General features: G+C 36.8%; 1 protein-coding gene across 2 annotated transcripts in view; it reads right to left on the bottom strand.

Annotated features, from left to right (window-relative positions):
- BMP5 (bone morphogenetic protein 5) overlaps positions 1-20,476 on the bottom strand; it is a 119,177-nt gene that overhangs the window by 2,104 nt on the left and 96,597 nt on the right. Inside the window, exons 5-6 of one of the 2 annotated variants that reach the window (XM_036120597.2) lie at positions 9,948-10,024; positions 3,098-3,208 (exon numbers count right to left, since the gene is read on the bottom strand). In XM_036120597.2, the coding sequence (XP_035976490.1) occupies positions 3,098-3,208; positions 9,948-10,024 (188 nt within the window). The remainder of the gene's footprint in view (positions 1-3,097; positions 3,209-9,947; positions 10,025-20,476) is intronic. The other variant, XM_036120598.2, reaches the window with a different exon arrangement.

Raw genomic sequence — 20,476 nt, 5'->3', positions numbered from 1 at the left:
AAATTTTCCTGGGGGAAAGAACATGGCAACTAGCACTGAGTTGCTTTTGGTTAGAACAATTACTTCTATCTACTTCATGAGAAATACAAAAGTTATTAAATGCAAATCAATGAAGGGACACAATGAGACTATAGAAAGATTTGAATCTAAGAATTATCTTTTAAAGGACAATTAAACAATAAATCATAAAAGTTACACCAACTCTTAATTTTCCACAGTAAAGGAAACATAAAAATCACAGCAAAGTGAACTCCAGGTATAATCCAAAACTTGTTTTAAAGCAATGATTTCAACTCTTCTCTACAGAATTTTTTACCAGACTGGCTGGAGTTTAATATCCTTTTACTTTCCTTCTCTCCTAGACAAGTGCCAAAAAGCACGTTCGGCTAAATCAGAAGTACGGAGCCTCGATATTTTACAAATTGAATATCGCTCTCTTCCAAAAGCCTCAAAAGGTAGCTGTACACTGAAAGTGAAATGCTTAAGCAAAGGGTTTATTCTCATTTTGATCAGACTGGCAGTCTGCCTATGATTTGCAATCATTGAGCAAGGAGCCAGAACATGGTTCCCCCTTTCCCACCCACCTACCCTGGCCCTTCCCCCAAAGGAGTTTATGGGAAGTCCCACTGATGAGTCCTAAGGGATCCACAAAAAGCCTCTTAGAGTTTTGGCTGCACAATGTCCTGGCTGAAATGATATAGGAGCCCTGCATGTGGACAGAAACAGCAGGAAAAATGAGGTGATCTGACATGAACTTGAAATTTCCTAAGACCTCACAAAACTAAAAGTTGGATAGTTTCTACAAATTTCAGATGCAGCTTGTGTCCCTCATCAGCTTGATCTTCCATAACCCACACATACATGATTGATAACCCCTTGTTTCAATGACCTTGGCAGCTTTGCAAAGCAATCATTCTGAAAAAAAAAATGGATTGTTCTTGAATGGTTTCTCAAACATATTAGTCACAAATATGCTTTCCTTTAGCAACAAACATGCCTGTCTTCTTGTTTCATGTCCTTCACAGAACAAACGTACAGAGTGCACAATGCCAGGAAAAAAAAAAAAAAAAATCAAACTTCCCATGTATGCTTCAAGTTTTGCAATGACTTATGTCCCATGTCCCAGGACAGTGAGGCAGAGCAGGGTCTTGTTCCAAGTCCCCATCAGATGTTTTTTTTTTTAATGTTTGTTTTTTGACCCTGCCTTCTAGACTACAGCCCTAAAAGCTGACAATACGTGGCTATATATTCATAAGAAAAAAGAAAAAGAAAAACGAGAGGGAGAGTATTTTGACAGAGTTTTTTCAATAATTAAGCATTGCTTAGCCTGAGGCAACCTTTGATACATTAGATACATATTTAATGAAGCAGAAGTCTGCTTTCTGAGTCATTGAGATGACAATATAAGGAGGCAAAGAATTTTCTGAGATATTAAGTGTCATTCCTCTATAAGCTAAGAGTGGCTGTAGCTTTGACCCTACGGAAAGACGGTGACCATGGCTATTTGTCTCTCTGTGCTTGCCTTTTGGGTCATCATGAATTCCCATAGGCAAGGCTAGACGGCTAGCGTTCACAGAGATTCTTTTTACTGGAAGAAGTTGGAATACAACACACCCATCCTTGAAAAGCTCCCCATCCCCCAGAAATGAGATCCTGTGTCAAGAAGTACTTCTATTTATAGATATAGCAAAGATGAAAGCATAACAAATCTTAAAATTTCCCCAGGCATTTCCTCTATACTTTGCATATGGCACAGAAGTAGGCAATCTCATTGGTCAAGAATAAAAAGAATATTTATAAATGACCGCCTTTCAAAATATGCATTTGTTTTATCTCTCTGTTTCTCTTTACTCCAAGGTTATTTCCAGAGTTTTTGGCAACACCCACGCTCTAGTTGCCATAGACGTGCATCTTTGCTGTCTCTTTTCCAGTTCCTATGATGTCCAGACCAGAAAACATCAAGTCATTCAAGGATTTAATCTGTCAATTTATATATACCATTCCTTATTCAGAAGAAAACTGGGATAGTCTTTCCATCAGCTTTAAATTTTAAATTAATTCTGAAAAAAAATAACCTCAAGAGTCAACCCACAAATTCTAATAGTTCCGTTTTTTTTGTTGATCATAAACAAGACTTACCCACAAAGATAGATTATTTTTTCCTTATGGCCACTGCTTTCCTACTGCCATTCACCAAATAGCTACTTCTGTTACTAAGTCTTGACTCTAAAACAATTTATCCTCTTCCTTCTATCTCGATGACATATAGTTAAAATGTTCATATTAACCAAAACATTAATTCAGAATTTTATCACATGGTCTATTGCACCTTCTAGGAGCCTCTCACTTAGTCTTCCAGAGATTGTACCTCTGCCCGATCAGTAAGTCCCACACCATAAGGCAGGTATGTCAGACTCTCAAGAGCTTTCATGAGCTCATTAGATACAGTACAACCATTTAGAGAACACAAAATCAACATTTCATTATTGTTTTCACGAGAATAAGCCCAGGTTATTAGAGATTAAATCACTGCTAAATTCCTGAATGAGGAAAGGAAAAAATGAAGATGAAATTCCACCTTAAAGATTATAAAAAATATAAGGATCATGAAATAGAAATGAATCTTCTACTTATTTATATTCTACTTGAAGAAGTTTCATAATACTAAAGTATGTTGTGGAACATTCTTAAATAATTAGAGTAAAAGCCCTCAGATGAAATTCAATAAGGACATTAGTCAATGTTTTTGCAATGATCGCTAATGAATTGCTAGGTTAGAAATAGCCCCTGGGAACCTGTGTGGTTAATCATATTGCACAGTGAAGAAATCAGCACAGACTGACCACTTCATGTGGTTACTCCAATTTTCCTAGCTGAATCCTTCCCCATTCTGGAATCAGGACTATTCTTTAAACCAGCCTGAATTTCCTGACTATACCCACAATTGTTACTTTGGCTCTAAAAAAAAAAGTACCAAAAGGGCTTTAAAGAAAAAAATAATGCATTTATAGCTATAAATGGATGCTTTCCTTTAAAATAACGTTTATATGATGCTTGCATCATAAACCATTTTCAATTCTACGAAGACAAAGCATACCAGAGTCTGAACTATGGCATGGTTGGTGGCATTCATGTGAGCATTGAGTGGAAAAGAACATTCTCCATCACAATAAAATGCAGCATATCCTTCTGGTGCTATAATCCAGTCCTAGAATGCACACACACAAAAAAAGAAAGAGAAAAAAAAAAGAAAAAGAATAAAAGAAATCACCAAAATAAAAATAAAGTAATTCTTAAATAATACCCATATTTAGTCTGGCTAGGTTTCTCTTCTTCATCCAACAATTATTCTAACAAGACAGCTACCCTCAAGCCCTTAATTTATTTTTAAGTTGAAGTTTACAACACAAGTATAAATATTTTCACAAGAAATTGCCCTCTGTAATTTCTCCCAAGAGGTTGCTATGTAGGATATTCATAGTATGCATTAATTCATGTATTCATGAATAAAACCATAATCATTAAATAGCATTGTAAATATTGTTTAAACAGGAAATGATGAACTCTGGAAAGTTCAAGCTAACCAGAAAGGAAAAGAAGAATAAACTTAATTGAGATAATTCCCATTACTTCTTAATAACTCACTCCTGGTTTTAGAAGCCTGACAACCTCCAAAAGCTTTAATATTTGTTCCTTTTACTGTTTTTCTTTCCATTCATGTGTTAACTTTATAGTCTCTTTGGATGAAATGAATTGGAGCAAATTCTTGAGAACTGCATATGAAATTTTGGGGGAAGCCAAAAAATGAGCATAGGTTGCCCTGATTTTTTTTTCCCCAAGAAGTAAAACTTGGGGGCGCCTGGGTGGCTCAGTCGTTGAGCGTCCGCCTTCGGCTCAGGTCATGATCCCAGGGTCCTGGGATCAAGCCCCACATCAGGCTCCCTGCTCCGCGGGAAGCCTGCTTCTCCCTCTCCCACTCCCCCTGCTTGTGTTCCCTCTCTCGCTGTCTCTCTCTCTCTTTCAAATAAATAAATAAAATCTTTAAAAAAAAAAAAAGAAGTAAAACTTGGTCCAAATGTAAACTTATTGAATGAATTGTGTTGAAAGTTTATCATATTAGTACGATGTCAGATCTAGAGTTCAGAATCATCACTTTAAAGATACTAGCTGGGCTTGAAAAAAGCATGGAAGTTATTAGAGAAACCCTTTCTGGAGAAGTAAAAGAACTAAAATCTAACCAAGTAGAAATCAAAAAGGCTATTAATGAGGTGCAATCAAATATGGGGGCGCTAACTGCTAGGATAAATGAGGCAGAAGAGAGAATCAGTGAGATAGAAGACCAAATGATGGAATATAAAGAAGCTGAGAAAAAGAGAGATCAACAACTACTGGATCACGAGGGCAGAATTTGAGAGATAAACGATACCATAAGACGAAACAACATTAGAATAATTGGGATCCCAGAAGAAGAAGAAAGAGAGAGAGGGGCAGAAGGTATAATGGAGCAAATTATAGCAGAGAACTTCCCTAATTTGGGGAAGGAAACAGGCATCAAAATCCAGGAAGCACAAAGAACCCCTCTCAAAATCAATAAAAATAGGTCAACACCCCGACATCTAATAGTAAAACTTACGAGTCTCAGAGACAAAGAGAAAATCCTGAAAGCAGCTCGGAAGAAGAGATATGTAAGCTACAATGGTAGAAACATTAGATTGGCAACAGACCTATCCACAGAGACCTGGCAGGCCAGAAAGGACTGGCAGGACATATTCAGAGCACTAAATGAGAAAAATATGCAGCCAAGAATACTATATCCAGCTAGGCTGTCATTGAAAATTGAAGGAGAGATAAAAAGCTTCCAGGACAAACAAGAACTAAAGGAATTTGCAAACACGAAACCAGCCCTACAAGAAATCTTGAAAGGGGTCCTCTAAGCAAAGAGAGAGCCTAAAAGCAACATAGACCAGAAAGGAACACAAACAATATACAGTAATAGTCACTTTACAGGCAATACAATGGCACTAAATTCCTATCTTTCAATAGTTACCCTGAATGTAAATGGGCTAAATGCCCCAATCAAAAGACACAGGCTATCAGATTGGATTAAAAAACAAGACCCATCGATATGCTGTCTGCAAGAGACTCATTTTAGACCCAAAGACACCCCCAGATTGAAAGTGAGGGGGTGGAAAACCATTTACCATGCTAATGGACACCAAAAGAAAGCTGGGGTGGCAATCTTTATATCAGACAAATTAGATTTTAAACCAAAGACTGTAATAAGAGATGAGGAAAGACACTATATCCTACTTAAAGGGTCTATCCAACAAGAAGATCTAACAATTGTAAATATCTATGCCCCTAACATGGGAGCAGCCAATTATATAAGGCAATTAATAACAAAAGCAAAGAAACACATCGACAACAATACAATAATAGAGGGGGACTTTAACACCCCCCTCACTGAAATGGACAGATCGTCTAAGCAAAAGATCAACAAGGAAATAAAGACTTTAAATGACACATTGGACCAAATGGACTTCACAGACATATTCAGAACATTGCATCCCAAAGCAACGGAATACACATTCTTCTCTAGTGCCCATGGAACATTCTCCAGAATAGATCACATCCGAGGTCATAAATCAGGTCTCAACCGGTACCAAAAGATTGGGATCATTCCCTGCATATTTTCAGACCACAATGCTTTGAAACTAGAACTCAATCACAAGAGGAAAGTCGGAAAGAACTCAAATACATGGAGGCTAAAGAGCATCCTACTGAAGAATGAATGGGTCAACCAGGAAATTAAAGAAGAATTAAAAAAATTCATGGAAACCAATGAAAATGAAAACACAACTATTCAAAATCTTTGGGATACAGCAAAGGCAGTCCTGAGAGGAAAGTATATAGCAATACAAGCCTTTCTCAAGAAACAAGAAAGGTCTCAAGTACACAACCTAACCCTACACCTAAAGGAGCTGGAGAAAGAACAGCAAATAAAGCCTAAACCCAGCAGGAGAAGAGAAATAATAAAGATCAGAGCAGAAATCAATGAAATAGAAACCAAAAGAACAGTAGAACAGATCAATGAAACTAGGAGCTGGTTCTTTGAAAGAATTAACAAGATTGATAAACCCCTGGCCAGACTTATCAAGAAGAAAAGAGAAATGACCCAAATCAACAAAATCATGAATGAAAGAGGAGAAATCACAACCAACACCAAAGAAATACAAACAATTATAAGAACATATTATGAGCAACTCTATGCCAGCAAATTAGATAACCTGGAAGTAATGGATGCATTCCTAGAGATGTATCAACTACCAAAACTGAACCAGGAAGAAATAGAAAACCTGAACAGACCTATAACCACTAAGGAAATAGAAGCAGTCATCAAAAATCTCCCAAAACACAAAAGCCCAGGGCCAGATGGCTTCCCAGGGGAATTCTACCAAACATTTCAAGAAGAATTAATACCTATTCTTCTGAAACTGTTCCAAAAAATAGAAATGGAAGGAAAACTTCCAAACTCATTTTATGAGGCCAGCATTACCTCGATCCCAAAACCAAAGACCCCAACAAAAAGGAGAATTACAGACCAATATCCCTGATGAACATGGATGCAAAAATTCTCACCAAAATACTAGCCAATAGGATCCAACAGTACATTAAAAGGATTATTCACCACGACCAAGTGGGATTTATCCCTGGGCTGCAAGGTTGGTTCAACATCCACAAATCAATCAACGCGATACAATACATTAACAAAAGAAAGAACAAGAATCATATGATCCTCTCAATAGATGCAGAAAAAGCATTTGACAAAGTACAGCATCCTTTCTTGATCAAAACTCTTCAGAGTATAGGCATAGAGGGTACATACCTCAATATCATAAAAGCCATCTATGAAAAACCTACAGCGAATATCATTCTCAATGGGGAAAAACTGAAAGCTTTCCCCCTAAGGTCAGGAACGCGGCAGGGATGTCCACTATCACCACTGCTATTCAACATAGTATTGGAAGTCCTAGCCACAGCAATCAGACAACAAAAAGAAATTAAAGGCATCCAAATCGGCAAAGAAGAAGTCAAACTCTCACTCTTTGCAGATGATATGATACTTTATGTGGAAAATCCCAAAGACTCCACCCCAAAACTGCTAGGACTCATACAGAAATTCAGTAAAGTGGCAGGATATAAAATCAATGCACAGAAGTCAGTGGCATTCCTATACACCAACAACAAGTCAGAAGAAAGAGAAATTAAGGAGTCGATCCCATTTACAATTGCACCCAAAACCATAAGATACCTAGGAATAAATCTAACCAAAGAGGCAAAGGATCTGTACTCAGAAAACTATAAAATACTCATGAAAGAAATTGAGGAAGACACAAAGAAATGGAAAAACGTTCCATGCTCATGGATTGGAAGAACAAATATTGTGAAGATGTCAATCCTACCTAGAGCAATCTACACATTCAATGCAATCCCCATCAAAATACCATCCACTTTTTTCAAAGAAATGGAACAAATAATCCTAAAATTTGTATGGAACCAGAAAAGACCCCGCATAGCCAGAGGAATGTTGAAAAAGAAAAGTAAAGCTGGCGGCATCACAATTCCGGACTTCCAGCTCTACTACAAAGCTGTCATCATCAAGACAGTATGGTACTGGCACAAAAACAGGCACATAGATCAATGGAACAGAATAGAGAGCCCAGAAATGGACCCTCAACTATATGGTCAACTAATCTTTGACAAAGCAGGAAAGAATGTCCAATGGAAAAAAGATAGTCTCTTCAACAAATGGTGTTGGGAAAATTGGACAGCCACATGCAGAAGAATGAAACTGGACCATTTCCTTACACCACACACAAAAATAGACTCCAAATGGTTGAAAGACCTCAATGTGAGACAGGAGTCCATCAAAATCCTAAAGGAGAACACAGGCAGCAACCTCTTCGACCTCAGCCGCAGCAACTTTTTCCTAGAAACATCGCCAAAGGCAAGGGAAGCAAGGGCAAAAATGAACTATTGGGACTTCATCAACATAAAAAGCTTTTGCAAAGCAAAGGAAACAGTCAATAAAACCAAAAGACAACTGACAGAATGGGAGAAGATATTTGCAAATGACATATCAGATAAAGGGCTAGTATCCAAAATCTATAAAGAACTCATCAAACTCAACACCAAAAGAACAAAGAATCCAATCAAGAAATGGGCAGAAGACATGAACAGACATTTTTCCAAAGAAGACATCCAAATGGCCAATAGACACATGAAAAAGTGTTCAATATCGCTCGGCATCAGGGAAATCCAAATCAAAACCTCAATGAGATACCACCTCACACCAGTCAGAATGGCTAAAATTAACAAGTCAGGAAACAACAGATGTTGGCGGGTTGCGGAGAAAGGGGAACCCTCCTACACTGTTGGTGGGAATGCAAGCTGGTGCAGCCACTCTGGAAGACAGTATGGAGGTTCCTCAAAAAGTTGAAAATAGAGCTACCATATGATCCAGCAATTGCACTACTGGGTATTTACCCCAAAGATACAAAAGTAGGGACCCGAAAGGGTACGTGCACCCCGATGTTTATAGCAGCAATGTCCACAATAGCCAAACTGTGGAAAGAGACAAGATGTCCATCAACAGATGAATGGATAAAGAAGATGTGGTACATATATACAATGGAATATTTTGCAGCCATCAAAAGGAATGAGATCTTGCCATTTGCAACGACGTGGATGGAACTGGAGGGTATTATGCTGAGCGAAATAAGTCAAACATAGAAAGACATGTATCATATGACCTCACTGATATGAGGAATTCTTAATCTCAGGAAACAAACTGAGGGTTGCTGGAGTGGGGGGTGGGGTGGGAGGGATGGGGTGACTTGGTGATGGACATTGGGGAGGGTATGTGCTCTGGTAAGCGCTGTGAATTGTGCAAGACTGTTGAATCTCAGATCTGTACCTCTGAAACAAATAATGCAATATATGTTAAGAAAGAAAAGAAGAAGAAGAAGAATGTAGCAGGAGGGGAAGAATGAAGGGGGGGAAATCGGAGGGGGAGAGGAACCATGGGAGACGGTGGACTCTGAGAAACAAACTGGGGGTTCTAGAGGGGAGGGGGGTGGGAGGATGGGTTGGCCTGGTGATGGGTATTGAGGAGGGCACGTTCTGCATGGAGCACTGGGTGTTATGCACAAACAATGAATCATGGAACACTATATCTAAAACTAATGATGTAATGTATGGGGATTAACATAACAATAAAAAAAATTTTAAAAAAAAAGAAAGTTTATCATAAAATTTTAAAATGCTTACATTTTATATTATTTTTCAATGGGATAGCCCAAATTCAATTCTGCGAATCCATTGTAATAGGATAATGTAGTCTAAAGACTTCAATTTAAAGTACCAATACATAAAGACATTAAAAACTATTTTGGTTAAATCCTCCTCCTCACCCTGTTTCAGAAGCATATGGAAAAGACAGCGATAAAACTTTTAGGTTCGGGGAAAAAAAATTTTTTTTCTGTAGCTCTACTTTATAACAGACATTGTAGTCAAGGATTCTATTTCCTAGCCCTAGAGTTTGAGACCTTGGGGGCAAATGGAATTGCTCAAGTTAATCTGAAAAACTGGTATTAAAATTAAAACTTTGGGATATTTAACAACAGCACCTTTTCCCACTTTCTAAATATCATAGGGTTAACGTTTCTTCTTCAGCATAGTTGTTTTTTACTGTAAACCCTAATAATGATGTTTCAATGGTGGGAGGATAATGGGGAAATAAAATGATGTGGATAACCCATATACTGAACAGTCATATCAAAAATAATTGGTTAGTGTACTGGAAAAATTACTAACAAAGATTATGAGTAACTCCGGATTTATAATAAAAGAGAAAAGAAACACCTAAGTTGACTGATCGTTCTTACCTGCCATCCCAGATCCCGGAAACTCACATAGAGTTCATGCTTCTTACAGGCTTGTTTTTGTTCACTTGTATTATAATCTGAAGATAAAAATCAGATTTTAAACAAATGTCAGCCTATCAGTATCCTATTATTTCTTTTGTGAGATCACTGATAAAATTAAAAAGCTGTATTTGATGTTGTAAAATATGAACTTGAATCTTAAAGCTAGAGCCACTTAACTAACCATGTGAACTGTAGGCAAATCACTTGTCCAGAGTTTCTTCTTCTGTAAAATAGAGTCAATACCATTTACCTTGTGAGGTTCTGACAAGAATTTGGTTAGACTCCCTGTTTTATGGTGCACAATCTGATGCCTGCCATTCATTGAGTACTAGCTGCTCAATGAATGCTCATTTATTAATTAATTCACACTATAGTAGTACTTAATATATTTACATATATTAAATATTCATGCAATATTTTTTAACATCTTCCATGAGGCAGACACTGGGAAAGTACCAACTGGGATCTTACAGAGTTGATTTTATTTTAATAAATATATTAAACTCAGAATACTCAAAGTTGAACTTCTGATTCTTCCCCCAAAACCTGTCCAACATGTAGACCCTTCCATTTTTGACTGATGGCAGCTTTCCCAGCAAAGACAGAGAAACAGAAATAGAGAGAGAGAGAGAGAAAGCCAAAATATGCTGTTTTTTCCTCTTACTCTCACATCCAATCTATCAAGAAATCCTACACATTCTACCTTCAAATAGGTCCAAAACCCACCTACTCTTACCACCTCCATGACTATTCCTGGTCCAAGCTGCCATCATCTTTCACCTGAATCATTGCAATATTCTCATTGCTAATTCTCCTTGTTTCTGTTCTTGCTCATCTACAACAAAGCGATCAAGTAGACCTTCTAACAAGTAACTCAAATTATATCACTGCCCAGCAAGAAGTCCCACTGGGTTTCCCTGTAGCACTAAGAATGAAATATCCTCTGTGGTTTACAAGGCCCTATCTGATTTCACCCCATTACCTCTTTGACTCATTTCCCACTACTCTTCCTCTCCGTCACTCCATTCTGGCCATGACACCACCTTGCTGTTTTCCACCCAGCTCAGCTTCCTCCCACCCTCACTCTTCCCTCTCCTCCAAATGCTTTTCCCTTGGATATATATATACATAGCTAACGCCTATAGCTTTTTCAACTTTTCATTAAAGCATCATCTTGTCCGTGAATCCTTCACTAACTACCCTATTTAAGATTGCAACTCCCACTAAGGTATTCCTGATCTCCCTCACCTTGCTCTTATTTTTTTTTCCATTTCATTTATTTTTTTAATATGTCAACCCTTTTACTCATTTATTATGCACATTTCTTCTTGTCTGTTTCCTCCCCCTAGAGTGTCAGCACTACAAGGTCAAAAATCTTAGTTGGTTCCGTTTGGTTTACTGAATATACCCCAAGTTTCAGAAACAGTCTCTGACACACAGTAGGTACTCAATAAATATTTGAGGAATTAATAAATGAATTCCTCAATGTGTTCCACAAATGACTGGAAGGAAAGGAAATACATTATTTCCTTTACATATTTTAGAATACAATCTGAAAAACCCATACCCTTTTATAATTGTTTAAAAGAATTAAGGCTAGGGTTGCCTGGGTGGCACAGTGGGTTAAGCGCCCAACTTGTGGTTTCAGCTCAGGTGGTGATCTCAGGGTCATGAATTCGAGGCCCGCGTCAGGCTCTGTGCTGAGTGTGCAGCCTGCTTAAAATTCTCTCGGGGCGCCTGGGTGGCTCAGTTGGTTAAGCAACTGCCTTGGCTCGGGTCATGATCCTGGAGTCCCGGGATCGAGTCCCGCATCGGACTGCCCCCTCAGCGGGGAGTCTGCTTCTCCCTCTGATCCTCCCCCTCTCATGCTCTCTGTCTCCCATTCTCTCTCTCAGATAAATAAATAAAAAATCTTTAAAAAAAAAAAAAAATTCTTTCTCTCCCTCTCCTTCTGCCCCTCCCCCACCCTCTTGCTTGCTCCTAAAAAAAAAAAAAAAATTAAGGATTAAAGGAGAGCCTCAATATTGCATCTGGACTAAAGTAATACCAAAGAAACACAGAGCTTTATAGAAAATCTCAGTTGTCTTCTTTGGCGTTTGTTCACACTTTATACAAACAGCATTCTAAAAGCTAACCCATTTTTATTATTTCCAATACGAAATACAAAAGAGGAAAAAATATAGGGTTAGGGAGCAAAATAACTTATCCTCAAAGAAGACAGCTAATTTTTTCTTCTAGGAATAACTACTACGTTAACTCTGACAGTCTTCTCTGTCAAATCAATGTAGTAGTTTACTCGGCAGAGTAGTGTGTCCTAAGATGTCACCTTCCAGCTTAATTATCCTCAGCCTCTAATGAAAATGTAGGCACATCAAAAATCCATGGAGCCTGTCTTAGAGGGTCTTGTCATCCACCTCTCACAGCTACTTCAAGTAATTCTTTATTTAATTTCTGCCTAGAAAACAAAATAATGATTAAATATTGAACTCAGACTTTTTTACTTCTAGGTCAGAGTTATTCCTGCTGTGCAATTAGCTTTATTAAAACAAATTAAGTATGTAGATAATGACGGAAAATGGAGAAAGAGAATTTATTTGGAATGCGGCACTCTTATTCTTTAGGTAAACTTTTTCCCTGATCAGAATGGCACAAGGAGTTAATTTTGTCCAAGCGATGGACAAGCATATGGTCACACTAAGTACAATAACATTAAATGGATAAGTTCTCTGTATCATTTTTAGGGAAAAGAAATTATTGATTCTGGTGTTAGTTTGAGTATGTAAACTTTTTGAAATTTAGAGGGAAAAAAGTCAGCTATGCATTAGACCAGGGGTCAGGAACTTTTTTTTTTTTTTTTAAAGATAGTAAGTATTTTAGTCTAAGCAGTCTTCTTCCCTTGCAATGACTCCACTTTGCCGCTATAACATGAAAGCAGTCATAGACTATGTAAATGGATGGATATGGCTATATTCCAATAAAACTTTACTTCCGGATGCTAAAATTTGAATTTCATATGATTTCTATGGGAAACAAAATGTTATCCTTCCTCTGAGTCTTTTTCAAACATTTAAAAATGTAAAAACCATTCTTAGCAACCGTGTCATACAAACCCAGGCCGCCGGGCCTTGCTTCACCAGCCCCTGCATTAGACAATAATGGGAATATTTATTCATTCATCCTTGTCTTAATTAAAAACACTGAATGTGAATAAAGACATTGTGCCCAATAACACATACAAGTATATATGAAAAGCCATAAACTACGTATATGGTTACACGAATTCCATGTTTATAAAAAAAGAAAGTAAAACTTAAAAGTCAAAAGAGATCTGTTCCATCTATGCAGGTTTTCATACAGGCTAAGTAATGTATATAATGTAACATCACATAAAGGTAACGAGCAATGGAATTTATAATAGAATCTGATTCCAAGAGTCTGATTTCATAGAGCGTTAGGACCATATGCTTATTCTGTCAGAAATAAAAATTAATGGATGAGTGAAATAAATGTACCCAAACCAGCAAAGTCTGCAGTTAGGTTTACTATAAATGGTTGGCACAATAAACTAAAGGAGGAAGGGCAAGGAAATTAAATTTATATCTCTAAAAAATAGTGATTGATAGCCCCTCGAAAATTAAAATGAAATGGACATAATGCTACCTACTACAGATTACCCTGCCCAGAAATGAAGAATTCTAACAGAAATTACTAAAATGTTCTGGTGCTACAAGGACACTGGAAAAGCATGCTGACATTCCTCAACCATAATGCAGATATTCCAAATGCAGCATTTCTTTGTTTTGTCTTTTAATGGTAACACTATTGGGAAACCAGGGCCAAAATATTGGAAGTATTGCTAAATACTTAACACAAACTTCTTTATGATCAATTTCTGCAAACAGCACAAATTTAATGCTTTTCTTAAAAACTTTTAAGAAGTTATTTTGTCTTAGAAAAAAATTGTGAAAAAAACATACATAAAGGTTAAAAAACCTGAACTCTACATGGGAGTTCAAAGGTCTGTCCACCAGTCCCTGAAAACAACCAACCAAATAAATAGACATGGGTTAGTTTAGCAATGAAGTGGGGGGGGGGGGGAATTTTAAATCCAGACAACTCCATATACCAATATGGGTTTCATTTTTTATTGTTTAAATCTAATATTGGCTTAAGGGATGAAATGTAGATATATCTAGAAAATAAAAGAAAAAAATCCAAAATAGAATTTAACATTTAAACATGTCAAAAGCTTAAACAAGCCAAATATGATGAGATACTGTGTTTCAAAACAAAAGAAGTGTTAGCATTCTCATGCTCAGTTCCCAACAGAAAAAGGAGACAAAGGAAGTCAGCACCTAAGCATTGGGATTTTCGCTAATTTATAGAAAATGGAAATGACAACTGAATGAAGGTGTAAGAGGTAAAGAAGCAGGAATAAAGCTATAATAAACTATTTAATAATGTAAATTTTGATATGGCCCTGGGGGTAGAGAAATTCATGATAAACCCCAAACACATAACAATCCCTTCAAAGATGAGGGATTTAAAAATGCTACTACTGGGGTGCCTGGATGGCTGTCATTAAGCGTCTGCCTTCGGCTCAGGTCAGGATCCCAGAGTCCTGGGATCAAGCCCCGCATCGGGCTCCCTGCTCCGCGGGAAGCCTGCTTTTCCCTCTCCCACTCCCCCTGCTTGTGTTCCCTCTCTAGCTGTGTCTCTGTCAAATAAATAAATAAAATCTTTAAAAAAATAAAATAAAATAAAAATGCTACTACTATTCTATCTTAATCACCATCTTCCATATCCAGTGAATTCCTTGATTGAATTTATGAACAACCCACTAAGAATTACTGTTATTGATTTGTGTAGGAATAACTGTATTTGTCTATGTGTAGAAATGTCTGACACAGAACAGATACCACAAAATAATAACTATCTGGTATGTTTGCTTAACTCTGCTTAGCAAAGTGTCTATGTGGATGATCCAGCTAATATCTTCATCTTTGAGCTTACTGACAAAAACTGTCCACAAACCTGAGTTTCCAACTGCTTACCAGACATCTCTAAATAAAAGCTTCCTGGATGCCTCCTACTCACTATTTTTACTTCTGACCTTATACTCTTAAGATGCTCACTACTGGGTTTCTGGGTGGCTCAGTCAGTTAAATGGCTGCCTTTAGTTCAGGTCATGGTCCCAGGGTCCTGGGATCGAGCCCCACATCGGGCTCCCTGCTCAGCAGTGATCCTGCTTCTCCCCCTGCCTGCTGCTCCCCCAGCTTGTGCTCTCTCTCTCTCTCTCTTTGTCAAATAGATGAATAAAATCTTAAAAAAAAAAAAAATGCTCACTACTTTGGTTAACAGGATTACTTGTCATCTAGTGGCCCAAGTAAGAACATTTGGTAAGTTTCTTGACGTTCTTTCTTTCTCCCTCATGTCCTACTTTAAATTGGTCCACAAAGCCCACTGACTGACTCATTTTTAGTCTAGATAACCTGTTAGAAACCCTTTGCTCTCTTGGTTACCTCATACTTCCTCAACATTCTCTTCCAGTAACTTTGTCCTAGGATAACAATTCACCCCTGCTCTCCCTCCTCCATCTCTGACCATAAGTCTCTGTCTCTTTTATGGAATTGCTTTTTCTCCTTGTCTATACTTAAAGGACTAATCCTCCCATGGGAGGCTTCATTCCTGATTTTTTTCTTTTACTGTATTTTCTATGGCACTGCCAAGTCCTATGCTTCATCTAAGCTCATATCCATATCTTTTTCCTATACCTTCCACTTATTCTTGACACTCCCAATCCAGAGTCCTGTCTCATCACCACCTGCTGGTCCCACCCACATGCTTTGGTTTCCATTTCCCTTTCTTCAATGTATAATCTTCACTGCTTGGAGTGTTGGATTAGATTCCTAATCATTATTTGGGCTTTCAGTTTCCTCCCTCGGCATCCCATCCTTCACTCTGATGCCAAATTTAACTTTAAAATGCATATCTGATTGTGGCACTCCTTTTTCCAATTGCCTACATGAAGACACCATAGTTCCTTATTATTGCATACCTTAGTCTTTATAATTTGGTTCCTACATACTTTTCTAGCTTTTCTCACACCTTTCTCACAAGAAAACTTGCATGCCCAGCTATTTAACATGGATGCATAGCTCTGTAACTGCACATCAGTCTAAAATGGCCTCACCCACCCTTCCATTTCTGGAAAATGTCTATTCTTTCTCATATAAGTCTCTCAAGAAGTCTTTGGAGCCATACCTAGGTGCTGCTTAGGTGCTCTATCCTTCCTACTATTGAGTACCCTATACCTACTCTAATAGAATTGACCTCTTAATAATTACTAATGCTCATGTCTTTCCTATTGTCTGTGGGAGTGCTTTTTAAGAAGCAAGATCCTTAGCTATCCATCTTTTATCAGCATATAGTTAATATTGTGCTTATCACACAATGGATGCTCATTTAATATTGAATAAATCTATTTTACAGTAAATCATGCCCAGATATATTCTCTCTAGACAGAGACTTGGCAACAGACACAATGCATTAATGTCTATTGACACATTTATTTTATATTATATAATTAATTGCTCAGGTAGATTAGTTAAAACCTCTGATTAGTTAAATTAGTTAAAACCTCTAATATCCTTCTTGCTTCTGAAGTCTCAAAGGCCAAGAAATTCCAGAGGTAAAGAAATACCAGGAGTATTGGTACTTTTTAGGAAGAGAGCTTCTACTTTTCTCTGATGTAACAGTCTGAACTATTTATGTACCAGTTCTGAAAAACCAAACCATATGAACTCATTTAAGAAGTAACAACAATAATGGCTAACACTAAATAAGCATGCACCACTGTTCTTAGTTCTTTACACATATTAATTCATTTAATCCTCACAATTCATGTAATCTCATCCTAGCGGGCAGACACTATTAACATTCTCACTTTACAGATGAAGACACAGAGGCAGAGAAAGGTGACATTTTGTTCAAGGTTATACAAATAAGAAGTGGTGGGCCCAGGATTAAATGACAAAATGATAAATAGATGATAGATAAATAAATGTACAGGTAGATAATATAGACACCAAAATTGCTGTTTTAGGAGGGATTTCCAAAATTTTTGTGTGATTCAGGGCACAAAGAACAGTTTTTAGTGTTAATTATTATAGAAATAAAATGGATCAGAAACATTCTCACATGTGCAGCCTTGTAAGATTTTCACTGCAGCCTTGATCTTGAGAGCCCCAATTTGGAAACAACCAAAATGTGTTTTAAGAGTGACATGACCAAATTCTGACAGAAGCACTGTTGACTATATTGCAACCATTAAAAAGAGTGAGGTCACTCAATTTGAAAGATGGCAGAGACATATTTAAAAAAAAAATCCATAAAACCAACTCTATTACATTCTGGAAAAGTAAAAACTATGAGGACAATAAAAAGATCAGTCATTGCTAAGGGGAGGGAGGAATGAATAGCCAGAGGAAGGAGGATTTTGAGGGCAGTGAAAGTACTCTGTATGATACCACAATGATGGATACATGTCATTATACATTTGTCCAAACCCACAGAATGTACAACACCAAGAGTGAACCCTAATGTAAACTATGAACTTCAGACAATTATGGATTCATCCTTGTGATTCATCCTTGGTAAGAAAGGCACCATTCTGATGAGTAATGTTGATAATGGGGGAGGCTAAGCATTGCGGGGCAGGGGTATATGGGAAATCTTTGTACCTTCCTCTCAATTTTGTTGTGAATCTAAAATTGCTCTAAAAAAGAGTCTTTAAAAATACATGAGATATATCATTTATGTAATTAAACACACATAATAAAAATATATTCTCCAAAAGAGATGTATATATGGGGGAAAAGATTTGCAAGTATAGGTACCATGTTGATCTAAGTGTATCAGAGTAACCTATCTCAAAAGGATTTAGGTGATCAAGAGAGAACTTTAGTATTATTAAATATTTTCTTTTTTTTTTTTTTTGAAGATTTTATTTATTCACTTGAGACACAGAGAAAGAGAGAGAGAGAGAGCATGAGCAGGGAGAGAGGCAGAGGGAGAGGGAGAAGCAGGCTCCCTGCTGAGCCAGGAGCCTGATGTGGGGCTCGATCCCAGAACCCTGGGATCATGATCTGAGCTGAAGGCAGATGCTTAACCATCTGAGCCACCCAGGCACCCCAGAACTTTAATATTATTGATGATTTGATTATCTTTAAATAATGAAAATATGTATTAATTATATGATATAAAACATTCTAAAGAAATAATTATAATTAATTGTTCCTTCTGATTTTGATTAACATCTGTTTGTCCAAGTGGCATGAGTTTATGTTATATATATTAGGCAAAAGACACCACCTATCGGAGTTGAGGATAAGTAGAGAATGTCTCCATTTTAATGACTTTTTGAAAGACTTGGCCTAAGAAATCACCATGGTTTCAGGTAGGGCCACTAAGGATTGGATTCACTTTCAACAATCCCTAGTATCCAGCACACAATCAGCAATCTTTGCAAGCAGTTCTGCAGCGAACCAGGACTTCCCATTTGTCTTATTAATTCTTCCAAATTCTTAATACTCTATTCTTTTCAGCACTCATATAGTCCTTAGAAGAGCATCTTGCTCTCAGTAGATTCTTTAAGACCTTATCAATCTAGTACGTAAAGCCTTTTTAAGCTAACGAACAAATTAGCTATTACCTCCATTTCCTTTCCTCCACAGCCAAATTCAAATAAACATCCATTATGCTGCCTCCTCATGAAAGAGGCAATATCTCACACAATATGTTTGCTCAACCTCCTTGCCAAAAATCTCAAGAGGAACAAAGAAGGACAGTTTCTGCTGAAAATCTGGGGGCAGTGTTTCTGTGTATATTCACCTGAAAGAGGAATTTAGTTTTTTCCATTTAGCGGGCACATTAATTTATTTAACAAGTTCCTGTTTTGTGCTAGACATTGTTCTAGGCTTTTCCATAGGAGTATAGAAGAACAAAGGATCATTGAGAGTTGGAAGGCAAGACTCTTTGAAACAGGAAAGAAATTGGGTAGAGAAAGCAAGAATGACCTGGGTTTTAATTCTCCTGCACTAACTGAGACTTTCGACATTTGACACATGCTTTGCAGAAAAAAATGTGATCAGGCAAACATCTAATACAACTCTTTTCCCCCCCACAGGCTTCTCTCTTAGCAGTGTAGTCTTCAAACAGTATTTTATTATAAAGGCTTAGTACTATTACAGCATTTATTATTTATATTTGAATAATTTTAAAATTTCACTGGCATTTCAAGTTTCCTAAGTATCAAATTTTGTGTTTATATTAGCATTCCCTTTCCTTAAGCTCCTGTCTGTTAGGCCAAATCCTATGAGACTTTTTCCCCGTCTGCTTGATTACTACCTATTGAAAGGTTATGTCTCATAGACACAAACCAGCTACTTTCTTTCTTATTATCAAAATATGGACATGCTCCAAAACTATCTACCACATATTTCACAGAAATGGCTGCCAATGACAAACTTTTTAAAAAGAAAATATTGGTCTATATTAGAATAATTTTGTACTCTAAATGGTGTTAGGAAACTGGTGAAAAGTTACATGATTTCTGCTCCATGTGTTTTATTCATCTCTAGTTATAGAAGTACATTTGTTACTTGTGGTCAGAAAGAGAAGATAAATAGAGTTCACCAATAGGGAAAAGGACTTTGATGATTTCAGTCTCTGGAACGCCTCTGCCACAGTCCTTATGAGCTCCAATAATAAGTATGCGACTTACACTTTTCCCTTTGTAATTTCCTCAAAAATTATTCACTATTCTATTCGTGGTTTAACAAACCTTTTTCTTAATGCAGTCTGCTACATCAAATTAAAAACATTTCAAGCAATTTCAGAACCATTCTACATGAAAAGAAAAATATACAACTTTGACAGGCTAGTATTTACAAGGAAGAAAAGGTCTTAGAAAGTTATTTTTCTCCATCTTTCATATTATGCAATTATAATTTTTGCCAAACTAAATATCTTATGAAGATCTTTATAAAATAGCTTTGTAACAAGGCACTAATATCATGTTTTACTTTCAAGTGAAAAATATGGTTAAACTTATTTGTTGGGAAAACTATTTTAAAACATTATATATAGCATGTAATTCAGTATAATGTAATTTCATATAGAAATCTTCCCCATTTCTGTTACTAAATACATCAAATAGACTTCTATCTAACATGATTGTCCTGGTGCCCATATTTTAGGAAGATTCCAATGAATTCCAGTTTAGTATTTTTGTTGAGAGTTCCAGGTGCAAAAAAAAAAAAAAAATTTATATATATATAGTTATGTATATATAACTATATATATATATAACTATTTTTTTGTTTTATTTATAATCATTCTTACCTAACACTCATACACATTTGAGTAATAAAAAAATTGCAGTATGATTTTTCAGTTTCAAGTGACTGGGGAAAAAAATGAAGATT

The sequence above is a fragment of the Halichoerus grypus genome, chromosome 9 (genome assembly GCF_964656455.1).
Source record: "Halichoerus grypus chromosome 9, mHalGry1.hap1.1, whole genome shotgun sequence".
Taxonomy (NCBI): domain Eukaryota; kingdom Metazoa; phylum Chordata; class Mammalia; order Carnivora; family Phocidae; genus Halichoerus; species Halichoerus grypus.
This window is presented reverse-complemented; position numbering and strand designations above follow the sequence as displayed.